Below are 13,906 nucleotides of genomic sequence, written 5' to 3'. Positions count from 1 at the left end.
AAAGAAAAAATTGCAAAAGTATTGCCATTTTGAACAAGGCAAAACTATTTCTTCATAAAGAATAGTTACTGTACCTTGGTCCTTCCATACTTTACAAATTGTGGGGAAACAATGATCAAAGAAAAGTGAAACCGTTAATTACAGTATTAAAAAGAGCAGTGCGTATTATTCACAAGGCTGGGTATCTGGATAATACACATTAACGGTTTCTGAAGTCTAAGTTGCTTACCATTGTCAAATATAATACAGCTGTCGTGATTGCCAACTTGGAGCACCTGCGGCAGCTTGATTGGCACCAACAGCCCGGACAGCTGATTGGTGGACACTCCCTTTTTAAACCCCCGGCTTCATTTTGGTCACTGTCAGATCATTGCGAACTGTTGCATTCCGCTCAGTGAGCATTCCCATCCGACTCCGTTTTTTGCTAAGCCTGATCTTCGTTATTGACCTGTTTCTGGACCTGATTACGCCCGTTCTGCCTGCCTCCTGTTACCTGACCCGTTTTGCCCCGTTGCCTGCCTGCCTCCTGCTTACATCCCCGCTTACGAACACGACATCACCTTTGATCTCCAACCCCGGCCAACGACTCACTATTCCCGCCTGTCTCCGTCCGACACAGAACTGTCACTCCCGCCTCGCTCGCTCCTGTTGTCTGTCAGTCCTCGGATCAAGCAAGCAAGCCTTACTCTCCCTCTCTTTTCAAATAAAAACTGAGAAACGTGCGCTATTGAGTCCTGTGTCCATTTCTGGTCTGTGACAACAGTTATAATTTTATTTTAAGCTTTTAACAAAATGTTTCCCGTAAATGAACAATTTGGAGATTCAAAAAAGGGCTTATAATTTGAGAGGCTATAGAAATTTTAAAACTAAAATTGGACCTCCGAATTAAGGTTTTTCTTGTGTGTCTGTATGTGGTGTGAAACTTTGGAACAGTTTGCGTTTAAGACCTAATCATTGCAAAAAAATTCCCAGGTTTAAACTAATCTACATAAAGTTTGTCTCGTCACAGTATGCACTGTAAGGGTCTTAAAGTGCTCTGTAATGTATGTCTGTTCTCATACCATTTTTGGTGTTTTGTCCTTACCATTATTGGTATATTATTGTGTTGATAATGTAAGTCTAAATTGTCAATTATTTGTATTTCAATTTTTCCCTGTTATGGTTTTGATTTTGAATAATTCTTCCCCTGCAAGAAAAAAATAAGGGTAGGTACTTAAAAGCTTCGGCTTCAGCCTACTCCCTTTGGGCACACATACAGTATCATATTATTGTATTGCACATCTGTTTTTGTGCAAGTACTTTCTTGTTGCCGTTTGGTAATATATTGATGTTGTTTTATGTTGTGCTTAAATAAAGCTTCAATTAATCAATCATCCCACAAATAGATCCATCCATCCAGACAGCCACCAATCAATCATCAATCCTCCAACCCACTGAACCATCAATCCACCAATCAAACCAACGCACTACAAAAATATATACTTTACCTCATTTATGAAGGCGTAATGAACTAGTTCACTTGCAAGCTCTTTGGATGTGTCAGCTAAAAATACAAACAGAACATTAGACATCGATGAGAAAGCAGAATTCTTCTCAAGTGCTCAACCTACTCGGAAGGATGTCACAGCTAAGTTGTCGGTGAAGTTTGTCGTCCATCTTGAGAAATAAAGAAAGCTGCGATGAGGGGGAAAAAAAGGTCACATTAAAGTGGTAAAAGATACACCAGTTGCGACATAGAGCCCATAAGCGAAGCTTTACGGCAATGCACCAGACTCACATGAGTTTTGGTCCCTTCCTCGTTTGATTCCAAGTTGCAGTGCATCTGAATGACCTGACAAAATATAATGTATTACACTGGGACAAAATAAAATTATATTTATGATGTTGTTAGTGTCAAAATATTTAAAATATAACTTCTTTTTTTAACCTGTGCAATTGAAGTCTTAACATGAAAACTTTTTATGTGCTGAACATATAGCTAAACTAGTGTTTTCACAATAAATAAATACATTGCATACACCAACAATAGGCCTCATGGATATAGCATCCCTATCTTTTAACATTTTCACTGCACGGTGTGGAATAAGATGTTTTTCGGCCCTTTGTTACAACATTTCTCTCTTAATACAACATCAACAAGAAATTATTTGGTGAGTTGGTGATACGATACAGTATCTTTTGCATTGTATTTATTCGCTATGGGTCCCAAGGCTTGAAATGATGCTGAAGTGAGAAGTAAAACATGATAACCATTGGAACTAAGAAATAAAATGTTTTTCACCTTTTTATGGCATTTCTCAAAAATACATCAACAACAAATTATTTTGTATGCCACATTTGTGTTTCTATGTTTGACGTATTACATTGCTAAGATGCCTGCCTGCTATTATTCAGTGTCATATAAAATTCTGGTCTGCTTGAAGTGTTTATCACAGCATCATGAAAATGCCGATATGCTATTGACTGAACTCCCTCCCACAAAATGCCTTTCCGTCTCTTCAATCAGTCCAGAATATTGTGCACTTCGTAAAGACTTTACACATCAGCAAAACAATACGTAATCTTTGTACTGTATTCATTTACTACGGGTCCAAGGCTTCCAGTGATGCTAAAGGGCGAAGCAAAAACATGATAACCAAAGAAATGAAGCTTGCAATTAAGAAATACAAAGAAGGCACATAAAAGGTTCCCCTCATAATTAGCTTAAAAATATTTATTTATAATGTTATTTAATCATATGGGCATATTTTACCCATTAGTAGTACTTACTTTATACTACTTTGTTATTTTAATGTTTTCACCTGGAGTAAGGCACTAATTACCTAAGGTTTTATCCCTAGCTATTCCCACCTCAGAAAAGATTGAAGTTGTATCCCATGATCTACTGTACATTTAAGAGATTATCAATGTTGACATGTAAACCTTTCTGCTCTCGGTCTCCTGTGGTTCCGGCGTAGGCGTCTTGACCGTCTCCACCTGCTCCTGGGACAAAGACAGAGCACGTGGGACAGGATGCGGCCGGGACGAGGCAAAGTTCATCAGGGGGTAAATCCCGTTTCTAAAAAGCAACAGTGCACGTTGAGAATCTCGGCTTATCAATCGAGCCGTAGTGGCCGAGCTCTACCTACTTGACATCCTCCAGAAACTTGTCCAGCTCCAAAGGGGATACATGGGAGTACCTGATGAATGTAAGAAATATAATAAGTATAGCTAAGCTTAGACAGACAGACGGACAGACAGACAGGTTTACTTTAGCTGAACTCCCAGCCTGTCTTCATGCTTGATTTCGGCCATGACGGCATTAGGGTCAAAGGACTTGGTTCGCTCTTCCACACAGTTCTCGGGAAGCAGGTCTACAAATATTCAACATTTAGGAAATAAAACGAGGAAGTCAAAAAAGTCTTTTAAAAAAGATTCCTGACTGAGAGTGAAGCTATGAGACTCACACTGGTTGTTAATTAGGCAGTGGGCAGCCAGCAGTTTAAGGGAGTGCACCTCGAACAAGACGCGGTGGAACAGAAGGTCATGGGCGGTGGGGCGGAGCTTAGCTTCGGGGCGTAAACACGATTGGGTGAACTCCTACAAAGAGAGGCAACCTCTATTTTGATTGCTGATGTGACAACTCTAAATGGACAGATTTACAGTGCCTATTGGCGGCCAAAGCTGGCACATCGGAAGGAGAAGCACAATGATACGGAGCGCGGCATAAACATGGTTGAGAGGGTTACTTAAAAAATGTAATCTGATACAGTTACTAGTTACCTGTTGAAAAAGTAATCCTAATACTATAATATTACAGTAATATAACTTGATTACTTTCTAATCAAGTCAATTCATGTTTATTTGTATAGCCCTTAATCACAAAGAGTCTCAAAAGGCTGCACAGACCACAGATTATTGCAAGCCACAGACTATCATTACACCATCCCCTGATCTAAAACGTACATGAGGGCAGGGAAAAACTCAAAAACCTCAACATGAGAAAAATGAAGAAAACTTGAGAAGGGACCGCACATTAGGTAATCCCCCTTCCAAGGGCTATTTATTTATACAGCCCTTAATCACAAAAATGTCTCAAAGGACTGCACAGGATTACAATTACAAAATTACACAATTACCTGATCTTAAACCAGCATGCGGGCAAGGAACAACTCAAAAACCTCAGTGTGAGGAAAAAAGAGAAACCTTGAAAAAGGACCTCACATGTCGTAATCCCCCTTCCAGGATTGACCAGGGTGAATTACAATTAGCATTACTGTACACATAATAGTAAACATTAGGTAAGATGTTGAAGATGTCCGGAAAGAGCATGACACCAACGACGCCCCCAGCCTGTAAACTAGATGGATGTTGTAATAACAAATAAACAGATATTGTCAACATAAAATATAGGTTATTCAAATGCTATTGAATAGAAGTGTGTTTTAAGCTTAGATTCAAACATTTCCACAGAGGTTGCAGATCGAATCTCAGCATTCCACAGCACCGGGCCAGCCCGAATGGTAAACGCTCCCGAACCTGCGGATCTCTTCTTGGCTCTTGGGATCACTAGTAGACCAGCATTTTCAGAGCAAAGGCTCAATTACTTTTGGATTAATTTAATACCAAATGTACTAATAAAAGACAAGATAAACTATATATGAGTAAAATTACCAATTTTCTTTTAAAAATAAATGAACTATGTAACCTTTAAAAAAAATAGAGGAAAGCAAGATTAGGTCATCTCTGTCTAGTGTCAGTGATAGCTATAATTCATCTATGAGTGCATTATGTCTATGTACCGTATTTTCTGCACTATAAGGCGCACCGGGTTATAGGGCGCACCCCAAAAAATTGTTTTTGGTCCTATATTTTCCACGCATAAGGCGCACCGGATTTTTAGGCGCTACAATGGGAACGTTGACAAAACAGTCAGATAGTTCAGTCAAACTTTTTACCCCCTTAACATTCCGAAAGCTTGCAAAGAAGCAAATACGTGTCTCAGACATGTACGGAAACAGTGTCTGTACGATGTCACCAATAACTCAAATGCATCATTCCAAATATGATTCAGAAGGTTAAAGTCTTGGGATTCAAGAAATGCCAAACATTTCTTAGTTTCCATTTTATTTTTTGCTGGCAACTGTGTGGATAGCAAAGTAAGAATTTTATTATGACAATAAACACTTTGAATTTAAATTTAGTTTAAAAATAGACTCATCACAGAAACATCAAGATCGTTCTAAAACAAGATACCGGGAAAATATAAAGCCGCATAGCTCACCTAAGTTCTCTTGCAGCCATCACGTTCAATAATGATACGTAACCATGGTCTTCTTACAACCGTGAGTGTAGTGAATCCAGGAGAGTAAAATATTTACAAATACAGAATAGTAAAAAAGTCTTCTCTATGCCGTAGTGCAACCCAACGTGTGATTCACATTCATCTTTTTTGGCCAATTGCAGGCTTTGTTTCGCCCCTTTAGCCTATGCGAGCCTGTAAATGATAAAAAGGATCCGCCCCCTTTACCTCCGAATAACTTTAGCCAATAGTGACTGATTCAAATGATGATTGACACATTGGTTAGGAAATGAAACGCTGGTATATAAATCCCAGCATACACCGCGGACTACTTCGCCTACGGGGGAAAATCTAGTCGGCGGCTGCTTGCCTTAGTTGCAAGACTTTGCGACTTAATATTGATCCATATATAAGGGGCACTGTATTATAAGGCGCATGGTCAGCTTTTGAAAAAAATAAAGGCTTTTAGGTGCGCCATATAGTGCGGAAAATACTGTAAATGTGAAGCACACGTGCATGAGTGCATAAAGCGAATGAATGGATGCTTGAAAGGATGTTGTGTAAGAGGGCACATGCTCCCTAGCATTAAATTGCATTCATCATTACCAGTGTTCTCGTTTGCCCGCGTCCCTGCGTCCTAGACGCATCATTTTTGCCAGGAACGCATAGTGTCAAATCAACGTGAGTCCCCTGGACGCAACTTTTTCGACACAAAATTGTCATTATTACCTGATTACTTTTATTTTTAACAAAGATTTACAGCACTTTTCGTGAGGCAGATCCGCCATTGTTGTTTTGGTCTCGCTGCTTCGAGATTACGTCATTGTTGTGGTGGTTGTGGTCGATTTAAGGTGAAAATCAACACAAAATTGGCAATTTCTTCAGTGTCAGTAATAAGTCGAAACAAAATGCCGAAAGTGACAACAACGGCAATAATTCCGGCACGAAAAAACGGCGGGGAAATTCTTTGGAAGTTCGCTAGGAAAACACGAGAGGCTAGGAAAACATGTGTGTTGAAGCGAACGACTCGACGAAAGAAAATAAACAAAATAATACTCCTAAGCAAGATAAGGACTTTTCTGCCAAAATTGACTTAATTTTATTCCTGGTTACGCTATGAGGAGGATGATAATGGATTGGACCTTGAGAAGGCATTACAACTGTGGCGTGACAGGATACCACGAAGAATATATGAACTGAAAAATCTGAAGTGATAACTGCTTTGTATTACCAATTAACTGTGATGATTAAAACTGAATGAAAATATTGATTAATATAATTATTTCAGCAATATTATTTTGGATAATGTACAATATTTTTGTGAACTGCAAAATCTTGAATTGATAACTGATTTGTATTACCAATAAACTGTGATGATTAAAACTGAATGAGTATATAGAGGGCAGCACGGCGGCGCAGTGGTTAGCGCTTGTGCGGCACAGTTCATGTCATGGGAACCTGTCGTGGGTTCAAATCCAGCTCCAGACTTCCTGTGCGGAGTTTGTATGTTCTCCCCGTGCTTGGGTGGGTTTCCTCCGGGCACTCCGGTTTCCTCCCACGTTCCAAAAACATGCATTTTCAGGTGAATTGGTCCAAATTGTCCCTAGGTGTGAATGAGCAAATGAGTTGTCTGTCCCTGTGTGCCCTGCGATTGGCTGGCAACCAGTTCAGGGTGTCCCCTGCCCACTGCCCGGAGATGGCTGGGATGGGCTCCAGCCCCCCCGCGACCCTAATGAGGATAAGCGGTACGGCTGATGAGATGAGATGAGTTATATTATATATTTGTCGCCGATTTACAATTTCAACCTCGATAACACTAAATTTTGGGGACCCATAGATCTCTGTTGGGACCCATAGATTTTTGAGCATGCGAGTCCCCGGGACCAGTGTTCCCTCTAAGCTGCGCAATTGCGCACTGCTCGCATATTCTGTGCGCACAAGAAAATCTAGCCAGCGCACAAAAATGAGGGCTCAAAATTACTAATTAAGAAGCGACTTAAGTCAAAGTTACAGTGCATGAAGGTACAAATACAAGGGTTCCCCCTGACGTTGTGTCCTAAATGCGGTATTTTGAAGTCGAGTCAGAGTAGAACGAAGTTGAGTAAAGTTAGTAGAGTTGGTCTAGAACCGGCTTCTTCAGCTCGGCTAACTAAAAGGAACCGTCTCTTTCGGGTCCTAAACGGCTCTTCAGGTTATTTTTGCTTCTTTAATCCCAACATGACCAAATATTATGTAAAAATATGCACAAAATGACTTAAAAGAAGGGGGGAATAGAACAAAAAAGAAAAAAATACCAAAATGAAAGAGTAGTGAAAAGCTGAGAAAAAAAGAAACAAAAGGGAGAGAAAAAAAGAAGGAAAAAATTAGAACAAAGCCGAGAAAAAAAGAAAAGAAAAAAATGTAGAAAAAAGGAACCAGAGAACAAAGACAAAAAAGTAACAGCTCGGGAAAAAATGAACAATGAGATTTTTTTTAAAGAAATTAAAAAAAAGTAGAAAAAAAACACAGACAAAAGAAGAAAAAGTTTGTGTTGCATTCAAATAATTTCCAATTATATCAAGTAAATCTTGTTGCCAACATTGTACTTCCACTATAAAATGTGATTAAGTACAATTCTGTATCTTACAACCGACTAAATAAGCCCCCAAAAATGTTAATATTATGCGACAAAATATATCAGGAAATAAAAAGAAATGGATATCTTGTGAAAGAATTGTAAGAACAAATGGCGTTTGTAGGCCGTACAACCTTTGCAATAGTACACGGGTCAATTTATTCAAAAGAGAAAAATAATTTTGCATTGCCGGAAACTCAGCAAAATGTAACTTGATGTCAAGTTTTGGACATGTTTGATAATTAATTATCTTGCCACACTTGGGATTATGGTTGCTCACTGTTGTTTCAAGCGTTGCTCACCGACTTTGTGTGAACGCTCAGACCTGTGGAAAATTAGAGGGAACATTGCCCGGGACCCATCACTTTTCAGAGGTAAAATGAACACTGCAATACATGTTATTTCATTATATGTTCATACTTGTTTGTTGATGTTGTCTCCTTAATTACACTTCAATTACATAGTATTTTTCTGTAATTTGATTACGCCTTTTTTTCTGTAACTGCAACGAAATAGTTTTATTTTTGTATACTGGTTGCGTAACGCTGTTACATGTATTCCGCTACTCACCAAGCTTGGGTATAAATAAGGCAAAAACTGCTTAATAGTATTATATGTATTATAAAATAAAATTTGTGTAATTTTTTCTCTTACTCTCATGAGAGGGTCTTCCAAGGATTGGCCGGCATTGACGATGGCCTCCTTGGAGACGGCAGCGTCTCCGTTGGCCTGGATTTCCAATACTGCCATCTAAAGGTTATAAATCATCTGTCAACACAGACGCACATTCACGTAAGGCAGTGTTTTCTCACCTCCAAAGCACAGATACCGAAGGAGAAAATATCTATGGCGTAATCATCTTCACCAGCTGGGAAAAAACACAATAGAAGTAGAAGAATCAAAGGGCTGGGATGAAAAAATGCTGTTCACTTTTAACAAGGCAAGTTTAGTTATTTTTTAAGGGACAGTGTGTAATAATTAGTGCCTCCTACAGTGTTCTCGTTTGCCCGCGTCCCTGCGTCCTAGACCAGGGGTGGGCAAACTTTTTGATTCGCGGGCCACATTGAATTCTAACATTTGACAAAGGGGCCGGAACAGGAGCAGATGGATGCTTTGGTAACCTCACCTCATTGGAGAAAAAATACACATCTGAGATATAGAGAAAACACATGCTTTAATTTCCAATGAAAATGAAGGAAAGCATTACAACAAAATCTCTGACTTTGAAATGAGTCTTTAAACAGAGAAAATTAAACGAATAACTATTTTATTTTAAAGCACTGAAAATTCTGTTATCCTTCAGGATATCACCATCACTCTCCTCTTGACTGTCTTTTTTTTTTTCAAAAACGGTAGGAGATGCACACGTACTTGTACTGCTCTCTTCTCTTCAATTTGTTTCCCCGGTGCCAAAAGTGAACAACGACCAGTGCAAGAATGAAACAGTTGCAGCAAGTCAGTCTGTGGAGCGCGTTATATTTGATCTGCACGAACTACGAACTACGAACGAATTTTGACAACCTGCGCATCACGGAGACACACACATTTTAATGGGAGCATGAAATGAATGAAATGAAATGATCTGCATTTATATAGCGCTTTTCAAGTCAATGACTTCCCAAAGCGCTTTACAATGTGCTCCACATTTCCCAATAGCGGCCTTGCAGCCATGTAAGGCGCTAACCTGCTTATTGGAGGTATTAGGGGTTCAGTGTCTTACCCAAGGACACTTCGACATGTAACACGGACGAGCCGGGATTCGAACCGGGATCCCTCCCTTGATCCCAAGACGAGCTCTACCTCCTGAGCTACTGCCGCCCCATAATGGCATTATAATGGGAGCAGTGTTGTTGGTCTCCTTTTTTAGTCAGCACATCAAAGTCTGGAGTGAGTTTTGTTGTGGCGATTCTCAGAATGGATCTGAGGTGTAGGTCTGTTAACTTGGATCTGTGGCTGGCTCTGTTGATGTTCATGACGCTGAAGGTTTGTTCACACACGTAGGTTGAGCCGAACAAAGCCAACATCATCTGCGCTTTCCGCCGGAGATTTGGAAACGCGGCTTCATTGAGTGAAGCATAGAAGTCATTTAGTTTCATAGAGTTGAACTTCTCTTTTAAGACAAGGTCGGACTGAAGGTCGATCAGTTCGATCTGAAGCTCCTCTGGAGCTGTTTCGGGGTCTTGTGACAGAGGACAGGCCACCAAATGAAGTGACTTGTCAATTTTGTTGAAATCCAAAAAACGACGGCAGAATTCTGCACGCAGTGCATCCAGTGACTCACTGTATTTCTTCACCTTTGCTCCGGCATCTTTCAGTGTGGCAAGTGTAGGAAAATTAGTGAATGACTGCCTGGAGATTAAAGCTAGCTTGGATTTGAAGGCTTTCACGTTTGTGTACATGTCATGCACAAACTGCACCTTCCCCTGCAGTTTCACGTTGAGCTCATTTAAGTGTAAAAAAACGTCCGTAGCAAACGCAAAGTCACACATCCAGCTCTTGTTGCTCAGCTCAGGAAACTCATCAGTCTTCCCCTGTCGCTCCAAAAACACGCAAATCTTCTCTTTGAGCTCCCACACTCTTTGAAAATCTTTGCCCAAACTCAACCAGCGGACACGGGAGTGATAAAGCAGGTCCTGGTGATCCGCATCAGTTTCCTCCAGAAATCCAATAAACTGACGGTGCTGAAGTCCCCGTGCGCGTATGAAGTTAACAAGTTTCACCACAGGATTCACAACATGATACAGCTGTAACACCGATTTACATAGAGATTCCTGGTGGATGATGCAGTGGAGGAAAATGACATCCTGGTCAGGGTTTTCATTTTTCACTTTATCCTGGATTCTCCTCAGCAGGCCAACGTTTTTTCCCGTTAAATTCGGAGATCCATCTGTGGTGACATTGACAAGTTTACTCCAGGGAAGCTTCATATTTTTGATCGCAGCAGACAACTGGTCAAACAAGTCCTCTCCCCGTGTTTGTCCTTTCAGAGACTCCATTGTCAAAAACTCCTCCGTTATTTCAAAAGCGTTGTTGATTCCTCGGATAAAAATGAGGAGCTGAGCAGTGTCTTTGACATTGTTGCTTTCATCCAGTGCCAATGAATAGAAAGTGAATGACTTCGCCTTTTTGTTTAAGCTGCTGATAATATCTTCATCAATTAGTTCCACACGGCGAGTCACTGTCCGCCGTGATAAAGAGATTTTTTCAAATTTGTCTTTGGTCTCCGGGCACACAATACCTGCTGTCTCTACCATACATTCTTTCAAAAACTCGCCCTCAGACAGTGGTTTGCTGGCCTTTACTATTTTGAATGAAAGCATAAAACTGGCCTTGGTACTTGACTCTTGAATGGCAGTTTGACGGAAAAGAAAACTTTGCTGAGCCTTTAAATTAGCTGCCAACTTCTCAGCAGCAGATTTCCGATTTTTGTTGACAGCTTGCTAGCATAGTTAGCATGCTTTGTGGCAAAGTGACGGCTAATATTATACTCTTTAAAAACCGCCACAGTTTCTTGGCATATCAGGCAAACAGCAGATGATCGGTGTTCAGTAAAAAAATATTTAATTGTCCACTCCTTATTGAACACTCGACATTCTCTGTCCACTTTCTTTTTCTTAGGTCTGCTCATCTTCACAGAGGGGCGGGGGGTCAAAGGGTAAAGGGCATGTAAAGGGCATGTAAATGCCGTCTCGCGCCATGTCTGTAATATCCCGAACATATTTGGGCACTGATTAAACGAAAGCTTGGAAATATTTTTTTTTTTTATTAGTTGATGAGTTGAAAAAACAAATCATTTCCATATGGACATCTATTGATACTGAGTTTGTACAAAAAATATAATTCAGTATGAAAAATAGAATTAAATCAGTTTTAGATTCGAAAGGAAAACACACAAAATACTGAATAAAATGTTAGCCTAATTTATTGTTTATTTTTATTGATTTAAAACTTGAATACTTTTTTTGACAAATCCCGACATCTATTTTATCAAATAATTGCATTTAATCTTAATTCTAAATGATTTCGACTTTTTTCAAGCCTTTAACTTGACGACATTTTTATTTTGGCTTAGTGTATGTCTCCACAATCTCTGTGACAACAGGCTTTTATCCTTTATCAGGGACCGTATTCAAGATGGCGGCGCAGCATACCGGCGCCGCGGATACGCTACTCATTCATTTATTCATCTCCTAAATATATATCTCTTCACCCGCTTCGTATCAACTGGCATCGCGGGGTCTGCTGGTGCTTCTCCTCAGCTCACACAGGGTGAAAGGCAGTGATCACACCCTGGACAGTCTCCATCACAGTGTTTACGTGTGTACTCTATGTCTGTGGAGATTCTCATTCATCCAGGTCATAGTAACCGATGGTCAGTCAGGGCAACTGACCATCGGGTGTTTACGCTATGTGTATACAAACGGCTCATTCAGCAGTGAAACGTTGCAGTTTGTTGTTTCTACTAATAGACCGGATTAAATGCTACACACTGGTGCGCTACAGATACAGGCTTTGATTGGAACATAAATATTGACTTTATTATTCCCCCAACACAGATGACAGGTTTGTTTCTGCAGCCTCCGTAACGTCAACTATCGATAGTCCGCTGAATGTAAACAAGCTCTTCTTCTTCGTCTCCAACTGGTGTAAACGTGGAGAAGTAGTCTTACGCTTCACCTCAACAAAGCTAATATACAGTATATAGAGTGCGCCACTCAGTGGTGAAACATCAGAATTGCAGAGAAATAAAACAGTAACAAGGTTAATTAATTTAATTATTTCCAATTCAGCGGGCCGGATTAAGATGTTTAACGGGCCGCATGTGGCCCCCGGGCCGTAGTATGCCCATCCCTGTCCTAGACGCATCATTTTTGCTGGGGACGCATAGTCTCAAATCAACGTGCGTCCCCGGGAGCAACCTTTTTGCCACAAAATTGTCATTATTACCCGATTACTTTTTTTTAACAAAGATTTACTGCACTCCAAACTTTTCGTCAGGCAGATCCGCCATTATTGTTTTGGTCTCGCGGTTCGAGTTTTCGTTTGCACGCCGATTTCGGCCAACGAGATCTCGTTGTGTAGTGAAAGGAAGTACGTCTTTTTTTAGAGAACCGGCTTTTTTGGCTTAACTCATTAAAAAGAGCCGGCTCTAAAACGGCTCACTTGCTTTGATGATTGATATTACGAAATATGTTGTATAAAGAAGTTAAGAAAAAAAGGAAGTATAAAAGGAGAAAATAAAAAAGACAGGTTTGTGGTTATCCCTTTAATGGGTATATTACCAACAATAATTTGATGCAGAAAATGAATTAATAATTTGATGATTAAAACTGAATGAATATATAGATTTATTTGTTGCCCATTTACGATTTCAACCTCGATAACACTAAATTTTGGGGACCCATAGATCTCTGTTGGGACCCATAGATTTTTGAGCATGCGAGTCCCCGGGACCCATCACTTTTCAGAGGTAAAATGAACACTGCTCCTAGTGGTAAAAAAAAAACTATTCAGTTAAAAAAAAACATTTGATTTGAACACTAAGCAAAAATACATTAATATACGAATGTTATTTTTTATAAGTGGTTATAGGTCGAGAAATGTGTATTTCTTTTACATAGCAGAATCCGTACGTAGTAGTCGCCACCATGTTTGTCTGGCATCTTGCTCCAACACAGCTGACTTGGCACTAGTTTTAGTTTGCATAACACAATACAGTGCCATCTAGTGGTCAGATATTACACAATGTACCTTTAAAGTTCAAGTAAAAAATTACAGATTTACCTCCATATTCTGGTGCAAAGAAATGAAGATTCCTTTGCTCGTCGCGATGCTGCCTCCCTTTTCCCTGGACGTTGGCATCTGGGAATACTGGAAAGAGGAGATAAAAGTCACAAGAAAACAGCAGAAACTAAACTTTTTGAACCAGAAAGATACTATTTGATACTAATTAGAGCTACCAGTTTGATACGCATGTCTAGAATAACACCTTATCATGTTATTACTGTATT

General features: G+C 39.9%; 1 protein-coding gene across 2 annotated transcripts in view; it reads right to left on the bottom strand.

Annotated features, from left to right (window-relative positions):
• Positions 1–13,906, bottom strand: part of LOC148348045 (nuclear receptor-binding protein 2-like) — a 45,578-nt gene that overhangs the window by 1,742 nt on the left and 29,930 nt on the right. Inside the window, exons 8-17 of one of the 2 annotated variants that reach the window (XR_015847568.1) lie at positions 13,680–13,766; positions 8,708–8,763; positions 8,550–8,645; positions 3,447–3,579; positions 3,251–3,353; positions 3,129–3,179; positions 2,923–3,058; positions 1,778–1,831; positions 1,611–1,674; positions 75–1,543 (exon numbers count right to left, since the gene is read on the bottom strand). Coding sequence is in view for 1 of the 2 variants with exons in the window: in XM_088322177.1 (XP_088178303.1) it covers positions 1,488–1,543; positions 1,611–1,674; positions 1,778–1,831; positions 2,923–3,058; positions 3,129–3,179; positions 3,251–3,353; positions 3,447–3,579; positions 8,550–8,645; positions 8,708–8,763; positions 13,680–13,766 (836 nt within the window). In the remaining variant the exon portion in view is untranslated. The remainder of the gene's footprint in view (positions 1–74; positions 1,544–1,610; positions 1,675–1,777; positions 1,832–2,922; positions 3,059–3,128; positions 3,180–3,250; positions 3,354–3,446; positions 3,580–8,549; positions 8,646–8,707; positions 8,764–13,679; positions 13,767–13,906) is intronic. The other variant, XM_088322177.1, reaches the window with a different exon arrangement.

The sequence above is a fragment of the Urocampus carinirostris genome, chromosome 18, assembly GCF_059441175.1.
Source record: "Urocampus carinirostris isolate Australia breed hairy pipefish chromosome 18, RoL_Ucar_1.0, whole genome shotgun sequence".
Taxonomy (NCBI): domain Eukaryota; kingdom Metazoa; phylum Chordata; class Actinopteri; order Syngnathiformes; family Syngnathidae; genus Urocampus; species Urocampus carinirostris.
Note: the sequence above shows the minus strand (reverse complement) of the source record. Positions and strands in the feature narration are given on the sequence as shown.